Source organism: Ochlerotatus camptorhynchus, unplaced genomic scaffold (genome assembly GCF_037179485.1).
Source record: "Ochlerotatus camptorhynchus isolate MF236.1 unplaced genomic scaffold, CSIRO-AGI_Acam_v1.1 ptg000114l, whole genome shotgun sequence".
Lineage (NCBI taxonomy): Eukaryota > Metazoa > Arthropoda > Insecta > Diptera > Culicidae > Ochlerotatus > Ochlerotatus camptorhynchus.
The window spans coordinates 541793-558282 of NW_027040604.1; the positions used below are offsets into that span (position 1 = coordinate 541793).

At 41.4% G+C, this 16490-nt stretch overlaps 1 protein-coding gene and 1 pseudogene across 2 annotated transcripts in view; one reads left to right on the forward strand and one right to left on the reverse strand.

Annotated features, from left to right (window-relative positions):
* Window positions 1–271: 271 nt before the first annotated feature.
* px (plexus) overlaps window positions 272–16490 on the reverse strand; it is a 220442-nt gene continuing 204223 nt past the window's right edge. Inside the window, exons 14-16 of one of the 2 annotated variants that reach the window (XM_065220022.1) lie at window positions 15501–15663; window positions 13689–15440; window positions 272–632 (exon numbers count right to left, since the gene is read on the reverse strand). In XM_065220022.1, the coding sequence (XP_065076094.1) occupies window positions 556–632; window positions 13689–15440; window positions 15501–15663 (1992 nt within the window). In that variant the 3' untranslated portion in view covers window positions 272–555. Of the gene's footprint in view, window positions 633–11761; window positions 15441–15500; window positions 15664–16490 lie in introns of those variants that run through there. The other variant, XM_065220021.1, reaches the window with a different exon arrangement.
* On the forward strand, window positions 9338–9452 carry LOC135699764 (U4 spliceosomal RNA; annotated as a pseudogene).

The window sequence follows — 16490 nt, forward strand, 5'->3', positions numbered from 1 at the left end:
ACAATTCATAAAACGTTGGAAACAAATCGAGCTTAGGATTTGTTCTTTTGATTTAACATTACGTCGTTAGCTATAATAGGATGTAAAGATTTATTATATGCTTCCATTGTTTCTATATTCATAAACTATTCCAAAGAATCACCGAGAGCTATTCAAAAATTGTCATGCTTTTTCAAAAAAAAAATCTGAATTGTTCATCTCTTTGTCTTTTTTTTTCATTTCAAAGCAGATTTCGGCTAGAAATCGTGTCAAATAATATTAGTTATCACAATTGTTTTTTTTTTCTTTACTTTTCTGAACGGTTTTTTTTTATTTTCATTTTGGTTGACCTTGTTCTAATAAAAGAGCAACACTTTCTTCTTCGCATCTTTTATTGGGACTAATTCTTAACACCACTTACCCGGTTCATCATGAACTTACAGGGGCTTATGCTATAGTTTAATAAATTCTGTCGAGTTGCTTACTGGCTACATTGTGATTACTAGACTTCTCTCTGTGTTTCTGGTTATGTTCCAAGTGGTGCACCTTCTAGACTGATCTCGTGCCTTTCTCTTTCTAGTTGGAGTATGTCGATGCAGTTCCGTTGCTGCCGGTGCCGTTTAGGTTTTCAGCATTGATTGGTGATGGATTATCTGGAAAAATGTAAGCGAAATAAGTTGTTTTGAGATGCTGTTTTTAATAAATGAATCCAAAACGTATGCAACAACAATACAACTATTTGCGATTCATCAACGTAAAGCAAAACTCTAAAGAAGAAACTCGAACCATTTTATCACAGACAAACAGACATAACACTAGCATTCGAAACAACATTGAAAGCTGAATAAGAGCTTATATAGGCAAAAATGTGCTTCTTAAGCTACAAAATTACTTATTCAGGGTTTATCCAGCTCAAATTGTTTGTTGGTTAACGATCAATTTATATTGGTCGTAGTTGGTAGTACCACCGCTTGTGGCGCGCATAGTTAATGCCCTTGTGTTTCTATGCGCCCTTGTGTTTCTATGTCATCTGTTTAGCGTACTGTCCGTTGTTAATGCATAGTCGTCCTGGACCTGTGGCTGGATATGAATCAGGAGTCTTCCACCTTGCCTCTACAGGCAAGTACAATCAATATATTGACTATTCACTGCCTGCTGCCGATCAAATTTTCAGCTATTCGGGACTATGTTAGTCATTGTGATGATGCCTCTGTAACTCCCAATCCTGGGAACTCGAAACACGCCGTAGAAAGCCCCATGGAAGCCCTTAATCCCTCCGTCTCAGCAGCCTTCGTTCATCATAGTTGTTCCGGACCTGCTGTCGGATGTGGAGAGGGGGTCGTCCAACCCACTCACTATGGCGAGTATTCAATCAGACTTGAGGAGAGCAGTCGTTCGATTCCTTGCCGCAAGCTGGATGTCGTGATCTCCTACCAAAACGCCGGTGGAATGAATTCTGATGTTGAAGACTACCACCTAGCTGTATCGGATTGTTGCTACTATGTAATTGTCCTGTGCGAAACGTGGCTCGATTATCGAACGCTTTCCAGTCAAGTCTTCGGTCCTGACTACGAGGTCTTTCGTTGCGATCGGAATCCTAACAACAGCCGTAAATCTACTGGTGGAGGTGTCCTTGTAGCATGTCGGATCGGGTTCAAACGGACGTTATTTATTCAGACCTATTCGCAGCATTCGACAAGTTGAACCATGCTATTGCGATTGCTAACCTCGGCAGGCTTGGTGTATGCGGTAATATTCTGAGTTGATTTCGATCGTATCTTACCGGTCGCACACAAAAAGTTGCCAAAGGAGATAGCAGATCAGCTAGATTCTTCGACACAAAAAGGTATACCTCAGGGAAGTCACCAGGGACCGTTGATTTTTATACTGTACTTCAACGACGTGCATCTGGTCATTGAAGCTCCTCGGTTATCATATGCAGATGACCTCAAAATCTTTCTACGAAACGGTGCCAAGAGAATTTAATCTGTTCAACGTTGCTTTCTTCGTTTTGCGCTACGTAGATTGCCTTGGAATGATCCGTTTTGATTACCCAGTTACGACAGCTGTTGTCAACTTATCGACCTAGAAGTTCTCCGGACTAGAAGGGACACAAGCAGAGCCCTAACCGTGGCCGATATCCTGCAAGGAAGGACAGATTGCAAGGCTATCCTGAGGCCTGAATGTTCATACCGCTTCGTAACAATCTTATGCAAAGTTGCATATGTCTTCGACTTTCATCTCTCTTGTGATACGTTTCGTCGAAAGTTTTCTTCCGTTTTTCGAAGGTAGGAGTAACTGACTTTAATGGTTTTAAATATGACCATGCTTGAATGTTTTTTTCTTCAAACTATAGTAGATAAGGTTAACATCACTGGGACTTCATCCCTGTTGATGTTAAATAACAATAAAACTAAAACAAAAGTGGATTTACTCTTAAATGAGTTGAATTTTCAGGGCTTTTCCAGACTACAGAGGTTTCACTCAGGCGATTAAAGGGCGAACACGAAATTATTGCGACACCGAAAATGTCATGCCAATTTTCTTATAATGTTTAGAATCAAACCAAAATTTTAGGGTAGTTTTATACATATATTTACTTCAAAAATCAAAAGAAAAGTTAATCGATGGAGCCTTGAGTGTAAAATTGAACGCATTTTCGCTTGATGCCCTCCATCAAAGTCTTTACAGTGTCAACCGGTACCAGTTTCTCAGTTTTTTTTCTCCATTTTCTTAACATGTCCTTCTCGTCTTTGACTGTCTTCTTGATCTTCCGAAGTTCCCGCTTCATTATTGCCCAGTACTGCTCCACCGGGCGCAGCTCCGGACAGTTTGGCGGATTCATGTCCTTTGGAACAAAATGGACAGAATTGGCCTCATACCACTCCAGGACACTTTTAGAATAGTGGCATGATGCCAAATCTGGCCAAAATAGCGGAGCTTCGTCGTGCTGCTGCAAGAACGGCAAAAGGCGCTTCTCGAGGCACTCAGATTTGTAGATGTCGCCATTTACTGTGCCCTTTGTCACGAAAGGCTCGCTCCTCAGTCCGCAAGAGCAGATGGCCTGCCAAATGAGATATTTGGAGGCGAACTTCGACATTTTCTTCTTCTTAAATTTGTCGTCCACATCGAACTTGCTCTTGCCGGTGAAAAACTCCAACCCTGGAATTTGCTTAAAATCGGCTTTTATATACGTTTCGTCGTCCATCACACAGCAGCCATATTTTGTCAGCATCTTCTCGTAGAGCTTCCGTGCCCGAGTTTTAGCCGTCGATTGTTGCCGCTCATCGCGGTTTGGGAAGTTCTGTACCTTGTATGTATGTAGTCCAGCTCTCTTCTTTGCATTCTGGACGTAGCTCTGCGACATGCCGATCTTTTTAGCCAAATCACGGCTTGAGACGTTGGGATTTGCTTTAATCATCCGCTTCACCTTTCCCTCCGTCTTTTTGTTCTCCGGTCCCGGTTTTCTTCCAGCTCCTTTGCCGTGGTCCAACGTCAACCGCTCCTGGAACCGCTTCAACACTCTGGAGACGGTTGAATGGTGAATGTTCAACATTTTTCCCAACTGCCGGTGCGACAGGTCAGGAAATTCCAGGTGTTTGGAAAGAATTTGTTCTCTCAACTCGCGTTGGTTCACCTCCATTTTCGTTAAATCGAAAAACACGACTTCGAGTTTGACAGCATGTACACAATACACATCAATGAGAAAGTGTGCAAAATTTGGTTGATTTTTACCCAATGGTAAAAAAGTTATGCCCTGTTGAATGTGTCGCAATAATTTCGTGTTCGCCCTTTAGTATAATCCTAGACTGAGTAAAATTTCCGTGGATTTTCTTCATATTCGTGAATTTTTTCTTGGTCCCTAAATTTGAATAAGATTCCCTGATTTTACAGATCCAAAAAATGAATTCCCCGATTTTCCCTAAGTTTTCAGGTCTATCTAGGTAGTCGATACCCAGAATTATGTCACGGTAAATTGAGGAAAAATTAAACCCCCTCCCCCATTTAGCCGTTTCGAACGGAATACAGAATGGCTGTACATTAGACTGATGCAAAATTTGAAATGTTCGCTCCACAGTCATTAAAAGGTTCTGATTAGCCTCACAAAATTTAAACTCATTTGGTCAGAAGCTGACTTAGCACAAACCATTTGAAGTTTATATATAAATTACTATGGGAACGCCAAACTTTTTGTTCACTGTCTTCTAGCCTTTTTCGATATTGTACTGTAAACAAGTTCTATCGCTATTCTTAAAGGAAACTTTCTCAGCTACAACTTTGCAGAACATAATTTTTCAGCTAAACGTCAAAATAAATAGTTATTAATTGTTAACGAGATTGATAATCTTATAGCATGATCAAGCAGTTTTTTTGTGGGCAACACTGTATTCTGCAGTGTTACATAGTAGCCATGATTTTTGTCTTCTATTCTACGCGCCAGAAACACCAATGTTGCCTGCTGAACAGTTGATTGAGCATAATCATAAGACATCAGTGACTTGAATCATTAATAACTTTTGTTCCTAACATTTGATCGAAAAGTAGTCTTCGTCAAAGTTGTAGCTGAGAAACACAAGCTATCATTTTCTGATGAATTTTGAGATAGCTTTGAACAAAAAGTTTGGTTTCCCCATAGTAATTTCCATATAAACTTCAAATGGCTTGTCAGTTTCTTACTAAATGAGTTCAAATTTTGGGCGGCTTATCAGGACCAGAGCTGGTAAATATCACAGCCGTCATGTGACAATGAGAAAACCAGCCCTCTCACTATCACGAGACGAAACTACCTATCATTGTCTTTCTTGTCATTTTCCAATGATCAAGCACTCATGAGAATAATTCCTTTACGGTTTGACATGAACATTTCTAACTGATTTAGATGAATTAAAGCAAGCAACCGTATGTAATCGATAGAGTGAATATATTATTAAGATTTCCTTGGAACTAGTAACATTAATAGCAATAAATGAGCTAGTAATTACGATGAACACAACACTGTCACGTTCTGTCATGACAAAAAATTCGATGAGATTTTGAAGAAAATCTATATCATCATATTCTCATCCGATGAGTGACAGAAGTATCTCTGTAAATATCGCGTTAGATCTTTCGTTGAAAATGACATTTGCCAGCCCTCATCAGGACCCAATTTGGAACCGTTTGAGCACTGTGGAGCGAACATTTCAAATTTTGCATCAGTCTACTTTACATATGGAAGAGAATAATTAGCTCACGGAGATACTTTATACAATAATGCAGTATTGACAATTCTCATACGGATCGAAAAGTTATGGATCACCTGTGCTACTAACATGAGAAGGAGAGGGTTAGCAAAACAAAAAACCAATTGAAAAAGAAAAATCCCAAATATCCATTTATTCGTAAACATGACACAAAACAAGGAATTGGAAGCAGCAGTTCAAGTTTCATGTGACAATTTTCATTCAAATTGGATATAAGCTAGCCCAACTAGAGCTGAATATGTTGATATGGAATGAAAGAAAAATCTAATTTTTGTCAATCATGCAGTGCTCAAGTCAGCGAAAATCGATCAGAATCTTATGGTTTTAGTTCATATAGCATTTTTACAATGGTTTCTGGAAGATCCTGCCCAAAAGCAGACCATAGCTTTCGGTGGTCGTATATCCATATATAGAGAAGATACCCAGAATGATTCGCAGAAAACCATTTAAACCATCCTACAAAATCGTTTCCTTCGGATAATCCAGCAATCCCCTCTCCACCATATGCCAACATATAAGCAAATACAAATTCATTTATTGGGACGTTGGAAAGTACCGTCTTTTCCGGCATTCGAGTAGGTACATCTTGCATCCCGATCATTCATCGTTGCACTCACTATGTTCGTGAAAAGATAGAAGCATGGATTTGCGTCCTCGGAACACGGGGAGATTGGAGACAATTGAAGAACCATGAAATAAGGGGCATACGAGTTTTTTTTTTCTAATCTTTATTATAGAGATTTTCAGCCGTATGCTAGTTCATTTCTTGGGACATACGAGTGCGGTTGGTGCAATTCCTGTCCAGAACCATCAATCGAAAGATTTACTTTTTGCAATGGTGCAGTCCACGTCTGTTTTTGAATTGCTCTGAAATCCTTGTTGATTAACTTGGTCAAACGGGACAATTCGATTGATAGGCGGCGAATCCTTGGAATCGCGATACGCTGGTTACATTTCTTGCAGCGGAGAGGCCATGGTTAGGAAATTTGAACAAGAACATGTCGAAAACAGCAATCATATTTGTGTAGCTTGGACAAGAGGATAAGTTGGTCAACATATTATTGTTTTTTCCAAAAATGTCCCAATTGTAACGTCTTCCACAGTTCCACAACCACACGAGAAGCTCTGGACCCCTTTCTATTTCCAACAGTAGAAGCGGAATAGTGGTAAAGAGCGGTAAGAGCCATTAAGATCCACAAATCATCTTCCGGGCCGGCGGCCACTGTTGGCTCCAGTTTCAACTTGATGGCGGCATCGACAATATCCAAAGGTCCGACTTCCGAATCAGCTTACCCGATTGTTATTCCAAAGTCTTCTTCAAACCGGGCATTCATCGTACCCGCCAGCTTGCGAAAGTAGAGTAGTACTAGATCAGGGTCCAGGCGGTGGGATGGTTAATTCAACATGACATGTTTCACGGTGCTTCGAACTTGATCCAAACTGCAATCCATTGCAGGGAGCTCAACAGAAGGTTTTTTTTTCTAGAATTCTTCTCAAACCATTCCGAAGGATAACTAGTCAACGCATGGGTCAACGTAGAAAATTCAAATGAAGCCATTACTGTACGAAGAAAATAGAAAATACTCCTTTACAACCGGTACATTTTCATTAAACTAGGTCCTATTTATTATTAATTATTATTAATATTGCCAATTGAAGGAGTACAAGCAACCCATGATTGAAACTACACCTATTCGATCACAGTAGGCTGTATGTAGATAGATAAGAAATATATGTCATTGACTACGGACTTGAAGCTGGAGCTCGGTGGATCTGGCCAACTGCAAGCATACGTGGATGCTGACTGGGCCGGAGATCATCAAGACCGCAAATCAAACTCGGGCTTTGTTTTCCATCTGTGCGAGCCGATTTCCTGGGAAGCAACAGTGTGAGACCCTTTCGTCTACCGAGGCGGAATACGTTGCCGAGGCCTGCCGGGAGTTGCTCTGGTTGCAGAAGCTAATGAAGGATGTTGGTGAGAAAGCTGGCGGGCCGATCGTTGTCCGCGAAGATAATCAGATCTGCATAGGAGGAAGTCGAAGAATCAAGCACATCGACCCGCGGTTCAACTTCATCCGAGACTTGCTAAGCAACAACGTAATCCAGGGTTGTATATTGCCCTACCGAGTCTATGATCGCCGACGCCTTGACCAAGCCGCTGGCGAGAGTGAAGCTAGAGACATACCGGAAGGAGATGGGATTTCAATCGATACAGCTTGAGGAGGAGTGAAGGTGGACAAGCAACCCATGATTGAAGTTACTCCTATCATTCGATCACAGTAAGCTGTATGTAGATAGATAAGGAATGTCATAATTTTTCTCACTCTTGAACAGATCGGTTCGTTTTACTGCCCGCTAATAGCTGCCTGCTAATACCAATAACACCCACCAAACAGCTTGGCTTTGCTGATTTCGACACTTGGTTGAGAAAGTGGACTATCAGCAGCACGGCACTATTTGAAATGCTGCTGAGTCAGTCCTTCTAAAGAGACTGAATTCAGCCTATTTAAGTCCAGCGTTGCCAGATATACCGATTTATCGCTATTTAAACCGATTTCCAAACTACAGGGTGCGTGACGAATTTTTGCAGTAAATTTCAAATAGTAATTTCTCATGCTTGTGCATCATGATTTAGATATATTTGGCAGCACTGGATAGCTTATACTGTTAGGTGTAAGATTTAAACAAACAATGTTGAGTAAACGTAAAGATGTCGAAACAAGAGAGGAATCTGTCAGCCGTTGTCGCTTTGTTGCGCGCCGGAGTATGCATGAAAGAAATAATTCGGTCGGTAAATGTGTCTGAAAGAACAGTGTATAATATTAAAAAAGGCTTGGAAAAGTGATAAGACGGAGCACCTGCTCATACTGCTAATAAAGCACAGAAATGGCTTACGGAAAATATTTCGTAAATTTGGGAGGAAGGAATTTGGCCCCCAAGCAGTCCCGATATCAATCCGTTGGATTATTTTGTATAGGGCGTCGTCCAATGGGATACCAATAGAACCCCTCACACCACACTTAAGTCGCTAAAAGCTAAAATCAAGGCAGTGATGACATCTATGGATCGAAACATTTTAAAACGTGCATACTGCAGTTTCCGGAAGCGTCTAACTACAGTCGTCGAAAGGGAAGGCAATTTTTTTGAATAAATTTACTTACAACTTCCATATGTTGCGAAAGAAAATAAATCGCACAAAATTCATTGCTAGAATAACTAACTGGTGTATTTTTTCTCAAATATGCCATTTACTGCAAAAATTCGTCACGCACCCTGTAGATACCGATATACAGATAAGTTTCCTCAGAATACTGATTTTTAAGATTTTATACCGATTTATACCGTTTTTTTTTAAATAATCAAAATTATTATTGCCTGTCCGCGCTCGAATTTCGGAGATTTTTTTGTGTATCTTTTTGAATACCTCATATTTTTTGAGCCTTCAAAATTCTAAACAATCATCTCTAAAGATGATTTATGCTTGAAACTCTTTCGACTAATGTTTGCATTTCCTCACCGTTTTTGGCTACCCATCAACCGAGAAATAGTCGAGATGGCTCTTTCCGGTAATTCCTAGCGAATCGAGAAATATTTTTTAAACATTAACTTCCTGAAGTTTCATCCAACTTTCCCTGGAGTTTTGTTCCACCTTACCTTGGAAGCTTCTTCACCCTTCGCTCGAATGATTCGTTCATCTTTTCCCGTCAGTTTTTTCAACTTTTCTGGAACTTCAAGGATGCTATCAGATTTTTATAGCATTTAAGAACTTCTGAAACTTCAGGAAAGTCCAGACTTTTGTGTAAGTTTCGCTAAATTAAAGACATAAATTTCTGTTAAAATTCGAAAACCCGGGAATTTCAGAAAAGTCCAGCGAACTCCACTGAACTTAAGGAAACAACATAAATATTTTGGAAACTTCACAAGTCCAAAGAACTTCAGGGAAAATCAATGGTTTTCAGGAACTTTAGTGAAGCTCAGAGAACATCAGGACAGATCAATTAATCAATTAAATTGCTGAAATTAGAAAGGAGTTCCGAGAACTTCAGCAATGTCCTGAGGAGCTCATGCAAATTTAGGAAACGTAATGGAAGTTACATGAACATTAGAACATAGTAAACTTTGCGCAGTGGCGATATCGTAACCAATGAGGTACAACCGAGGTGCGATTATTGCTAGTTGAAAACTAATTAGAACATAGTGAGAGCATTTTATGGGAATGCTTTTTAATGCCAACGTCGATAGTTTATAAAAAATGAAAAAAAAATGAGAAGATCAGAGAACATCAATGCTGATGTTATAATAAATTCAAGAAAATTGTGAGAGCACTTACGAGATTTCGTAATCTTCAAGAAAGTCCAGAGACCTTCAAAGATGATTAGAGATATTCCGGTAGTCTTATTATAAACAGGGAAGCTCCGAGCACTTCGAGGATGATCAGAGAACTCCTAAACAGCCCCTTATTTCAGGAAAATAACATGAACTTTTAGGAATTTCGAAGAATTATGGAATATTCCTAAGTGCATTTCAGAAATGTTCCGAAATCTTCAGGGTTATTGCGGAGTCTTCAGGGATGTTTTATGAATATCAGGAAAATTTTCTGGATCTTTAGAACATCCCCCAGGAATCTATTTCTTCCGGAATTATGTCCTTGTTTCTGTCGACTGTTGCGTAAGCGCACTGGCTTCCGACTTTCTTCAGATGTTTCTTCCAATCTACCTTAGGAAGTTTCTGCCAGCGTCTTCAGGAAGTTTCTTCGTCTTCTCCAGGAAGTTCAATTAATTCTCCCAGAAATTTCATTCGTCTTCTTCTGGAAGTTTGACCATAAGCCAAAGGTTTTTTTGTTCGACTTGTATTGGAAGGTTTTCCGAACTTCTTCTGGCTTTCCCTGGAAATGGCTACTTCTGGTTTCCGAAATTTTTCTGGCTTCCTTTAGATGTGACATCATATTTTTTTTCCGATAGTTTATTTATAAAATTAGTTAGATAGTAAATACCGATAAATACCGATTTTTTAATACCTTTGATACCGATAAGCTTTAGAGCAATCTGGCAACGCTGCTTTGGTGTTCTAATGTGTCAAATTCACGATTCAGCGATGTTGGATTTTTGCGAGGGGGGCGACACATCTCAATCTCAAGTTTAGATGCTCAACAAATCTCACACTAGCGAATCAATCTTCGAAAAATCTTCTTTCATTTGTCGCATCTACTTGCATCGCGCATCATCTTTTTGCAGAAAATCTTCAGAATCGTCATCAATCTTCTTTCTATCTACTCAGCGTGTGCGCAGCTAGCCACAGCAAAACATATTTTTTCCTGCATCGTAGATAGAGTCGTCCTCCTCGGATTTTTGTATGGAGGAGCGACCGAGTTGGTTAACAATTTGATCTAAAACCGCAATCCCCTCCCTACTCCCGCGATCTCCGCGCCCATATAGTGACAAAGCTGTATCCAAATGTTATACCCACCAAAAAGCTGAACAATTAGTTGGCAAATCTCGCGCAACACGAGAAAAGGGCCTATCATTGTTGATCAATTCTCTTCATCAAAGTTCTCTTTCGCGAATAATCCGGCTGCAAATGAATTTCCCATTGAGTAGGGTAGATGAACCAGTTATGGCTATAGGTTCCTATTATGGTGTGTTCCAATAATAGCCTATGGGAATTCCATAGGCCATAACTGGAACACATCATCAAAGGAACGTATGGCCATAACTGGTACATCTACCCTATGTCGTTTCAGGCGCAAGATAACATCATATTCTGTCGAACTGTGCTGCGAGCTTAGAGAGAAATTCGACAGTGATCGATTCTCTTCGTCGATTTTCTCTTTTGTTAATAACTCGCTATAATTACCGTTTCTCGGTGCGTTTACAGTTGCTTTTGATAGCTAATACAACCTGTTACAACTCTGCATTAAACAAATTTGCTCACTGTCGAATTCGTTTATGTTGCCGTGGTAAACCTAAGAGGAAGAGGAGGCAATAGGGGGACTTTTATGAACTAATTTGCTGTCCAACGCGAACCAGCGCCTGATTGGTCGGGCGAACGTATAGAAACGCTCGAATTTTTACAACAGGGAATCTGTTTTCTTGTTTGTTGACAGTCGACTGCGTCGCCCCCCATAATGAGAGAAGAAGAACACGTCACAGACAAAAAGAAGCCAGTTGTCTCCTCTTTATATAGACATAGAGCATTAACGTAACAATTCAATCAATTCTAGTATATTTACGACAGTATATGTAAATGTAACGCGTGATAATCTGACTTGTCTTGTGTTTAACTATCTAACGTTGGTGAACAATTTTTGAAAACGAGGACATGGAACAGTAAAGGTTGACAACCACTGCTGCAAATGGCAATATATTCCCGAATCTTCGAACCAAACAAAGCATGTTAGCAAATAAAGACAGCAAAATTCAAATACAAAGAAGAACAACAAGAACAAAACTGCCAACAAACGAAAACCTACGAAACCAATAGACTACAAACAGAAAAGGATAATGTGACTACAGTAAATAAAAACGACAATAATCCATAAGTTCTTTTTCATATAAATGTGCATTTGCTTCACTTTTTTTACAGGTTCCTCTCGTTATCAACTAGTGATAATATGTTTACCATTTAATCGTAAAACCTAATACTACCAACTATCAAATAGTTTCCTTAACGAATCTTTTTTTTTTTCACGTTTTTCTACATTTTACCGTTCGAACTTACTTAAGACGGTTTCAAATTTTCCATATGCATAGAGAACACTTTCGCGCATTTTTTGTTCCACCTAATAGAGCTCAATTTTACGTCATCAATTCCTTATAAAAATCTTTCTCACATTCGCATTCAACGGGGTTTAGGATCCAACAAACACACCATCCGTCGGCTTAGTCAATATGCGCTGTTATAGGTGCTGTTACGATTATTTAGGTTTTAGGATATTTAGATATTGTTTTAACTAAATGTTTCAAGCCACGCGTCACTCAGTAGACCAATCTACAATGTCTATTTGTTTCATTGTGTGTTGTGTAAGCTCAAACTAATCTCCGAATAAATTAGTTCGTTTCATTCCCGCCCTATTCGCATGCATCGTTTCCCTTTTATAGTTTACTATATCAAATATGTTTAAGGTTGGTATACACCACTGCTACTGTGTTTACTCTCTCAGTTCATTACCGTATTTCTTTAGCGTTATTTTTCATTATAACTTTCCTCCAACTCTATCATTTGATTGGTAGCCTTTAAACCTAAGAGTTCTAGTTTCTCATCAGACGAGAGAAGCGCATATTTAAGAGAACAGTGTTTATAAACTTAACCATGCCGTCGGGTGCCGTCATTCATATTTCATCGATTACTTTGCTTCGATTGCGACCATAAACCAGTCGAGGCACCCCGGCACTACCATAATTATTATTGTTAATTTAAAGGTAAAATAGATAAAGAATAGCAATAAACGTAATCGGTGTGGCGGAAAATAATGTTTATAAGTCCTAACCAAAGCTTTGATAACAAGTAGTTTGATTGGAAACGTATTGTATTTTGTGTGTAGTTTCAATGAACCAGCTGTTTTCACTAAAGCGACGCAGTTACAGTTAGATACTTACACAGCTAATTAAGATGGTTTGTGTTGTTTCTCTTTTAAAGCAGACATCGTTCGACTTTCAACACCAGGTTTCTAGATATTCGGTTTATAGTTAAGTCATTCCGCGTACGGAACCGGCACCGGATTGGATCATTTTGATTCACAACTGGGGCTCTTGAGTATGTCAAATAAGCACATACACATAAACTCTTATTTCCCGCGAAGGTTCAAGGGTTCGTTCATGAAGTTTCAATTTAAATTCAACGTTTACCCTCAAACTGTCGGGGGAATCGAACCCGCAACCTCAGACGTGGTTAACAGGAAGTTTACCGTCTTGGGTGCTGTATTCATGGAACGATATTATGATACCGGATAGTGCATGTTTTTACTTGACCCACTGAAGTTTACGAATCTCACTAAAAATCAAGTCAAACAGGATCAGGACGAAATAGGATCCTTGGTCCGGGTTATTATCGATTACATCCACGTGTGCAATAAACCGCCCAGTAGGTTTCCAACTCACACATACACACTTGATTTTGGGAAATCCGTACAACAGTTGTTAACACTTCCCAATCATCGGTTCTCCTTACCGACTGTGGTCGTCGCAGTACCATTTCCATTACTGCTAGCTTTCTGCTGTTTTTGCTTCCCTACCGTTTCTACACTTCCGTCCGTAGCGCCGGAAGAAGTCGCAGTACTACTACTGCTGCCACTGCTACCGTTATTACTGTTAGCACCGTTGCGGGCCAGCGAATCTGCGCCGCCACTACTCTTTGTCGCGTCGCGTTCTTTGTGTTCATTCTTACCGCTAGTGTTGCAACTACTACTACTACTACTACTACTACTACTATTACTGTTATTACTACTATTATTACTATTACTGTTATTACCTGAAGAAGCAGTTTGCGAAACAGTTACGGCTGGTGGCGTTCCGACGGAACCGGGTGCCGCAGGACTTCCACTGCCGCCTCCATTGAGTGGAGATTTCTTGTCACCACCGACCCCTTCCGACTCGGGCGCAGGTGGCCCTCCGGTCGAGGCGGATTCGCTTCTTTTGTCTTCTTTGATTGCTTCCCCGGCTGGTTCATCAGATGCCGGTACCGCAACGGGTCCATTGCTATCCAGTTCAGATTTTCCCGTCGGCGCTGCTGCCGTCGGTGATGTCCGTTCTTCCATCGCTGCTGCAGCCGTAACCGCCGAAGCGGTCAGATCGGATGTGGGCATCTTGCCTTTGATTAGATTGGAACTATCTAGCGGTTGCTGTTGTTGTAGGGAAGGAGACCCGGACACCGCGGCACCAGCTTTGGTCAAGGCCGAAGGTGGCGCCGAGGCTGAATGTGGGGAGTCCTGCTGACGGTGATGGGGATGGGGATGATGATTGTTGTTAATACTAGCGATGTTTGTACTATTTACAGACGACAACGGTGGACCACCAGGGGCGACGGAAGGAACTGATGCAGAAGGAACGGAACTGCTGTTGTTGGATGTAGTCGTTGCTGTTGGTGGAGTCGCCGTCCTGGCGCTGTTGACCGACGACATCAGGTTACTGCTTACTTTGCTACTGAGCGCAAGTGGATTGCCGGAATTGTGGTTTGGAATCGATGCTGATGAGTAGAAGGGATGGGAATGAGAATGATGGGGAGGAAGGCCAGCAGTGCTGCTGATAGGAGAAAGAACTGATGGTCCACTCTGATGAGATTTAGTCGATAGGGACAGTGGACCCGAATTATGTTGTTGCGATGCGGATGAAATTGTCGGTTGTCCAGCTGATAGATTGAGCGATGCGTGAGCCGGTGGAGGAATGTGTCCTAGGCTTAGGTTTTGTGCTCCCGGTAGGCCCGAGTGGGACATATTCAGACTGCTCATGTGATAGCTGGAACTCATTGACGAAGGTGGCAAACTGTGACTGTAGACCGCCAAGCTAGTCGGGATAGATGGGTGCCCTCCAAGACTGGTAGGTGGTGGATGTGACAGATTTAATGACGACGATGGTGGCTGTTGTGGCACTTGTGGTAGACCTAGCATCCCTAGACTCAAAGAAGGATGCAGTGGATGGTGTGGCGATGTAAGGCCCGGAGGTCTCATTGGGAGTCCCAAGGGCGAGGGAATACCCATCGGGAAGAATGGCCTCGCCAAAGAATGGTGCATCATATGCTGGGAAGCTGCCATCATCCTTTCTCGTTCCCTTTCACGCTCTCGCTCACGTTCTCTCCTCTCTCTTTCTTCCTTTTCTCTCATCTCCCTTTCGCGTTGTTCTTTTTCACGTTGCTCCTTCTCTCTTCTTTCTCGTTCCTCTTTCTCCCGTTGCTCTTTTTCTCTCTGTTCCCTCTCCCTCTGTTCCCGTAGCTCCTTCTCCCTCTCCATTGCTTCTCGCGCTTCTCTGGCACGTTCTTCTTCCCTCATCCTACGACGTTCCTCGTCCATTTTCATCTGTTCGTGGATGCTCTGAGCTCCCATGCCCATACCGGGTATCATCCCTGCATACATATTGGGTCCGTACGGGAGAGACGAGTACAGAGGATGTGCAGCGGCGGCGGCTGCTGCTGCCGCGGCTGAGTGGTGATTGGCTGCCCTTAGCATTTGGAAACGGGGATCCATGTAGATGGCAGGATCGTGATACAGGGCAGGGTTGAACAGGTTGCCTGTAATCAGCATTGCTTTCAGTGCATTTGATTGAGTGGTAGAATTATTTCTATACCAACCTGGTGGCATGCCGGGGATCGACCCGAAACCTGCGTAGGCGTCCATCGGGAATGACCCAGCCGGATGGGTTAGCCGTTCGTCTGGCCTGTACGGTTGGAACCCACTGCGCGCGAGCAGTTCCGTTTGCATTGCACTCGAGCTGGCAGGGTTCATCCGTTGAATCTGTCGGGGAAGAAACGATAGAGTTAGTATTCATGGTTACATTAGATTTAATGCAGTATGTAAACATATAAGGGGACCATTTCTCGGATGATTGTTTTATGTATGCTGTGCACAAGTGATCCAGAAGGGTCTGAGTTAGGATTATTTATAAGCTTGGCTTTCTTTTATGGAAGTTCTGTTTTACTGTATGGGAACTGGGGGTAAGACGTCCGTCATAAAAATATTTTTATTGAATTACCGCATTTTGCCTAGCGTTCAGAATCATAAGGGCCTAACTGCGATGATCGATTCTCTCCATCGATTTTCTTTTCGCATAACCGCAGTTCATTGAACCAATTTCCCGAAATTATTACAATACAAGGTAGTGAGAGGTTGTATTAGCTTACAAATTGTTTATTGTTGTTTTACATCAACAGGCTGGATGAAGCCCCAATGATGTTAAACTTATCAAATATGGTAAAAAAATTACATTCAAGCATGGTCATAACATAAAAAAAACATTAAAAAACATATCTTGTAGTCGCTATATTCATAGTCTGGCGGATAGAATCTCGGGAACCAATTGAGCTGTCAAAGAGCGGAACCAATCGAGCAAATCACGACCAACAACAGAAAAGAGCACATCAGCTATGCTGCCGCTATTCGCATAAAAGTCCCATGCCCTATGGATTTCCTATCTACATAGGACTGTTATGCGAATAGCGGCAGTATGGCGATCAAAAGGTCGGAAACCCTTTTCTCGTGACTCAAGGTTCGCCTATGCAAACTAACACCATGGGTTGGGGAAAGTTAAGTTGACAGTACCTTTTCAATTGTTGGACTAAAAT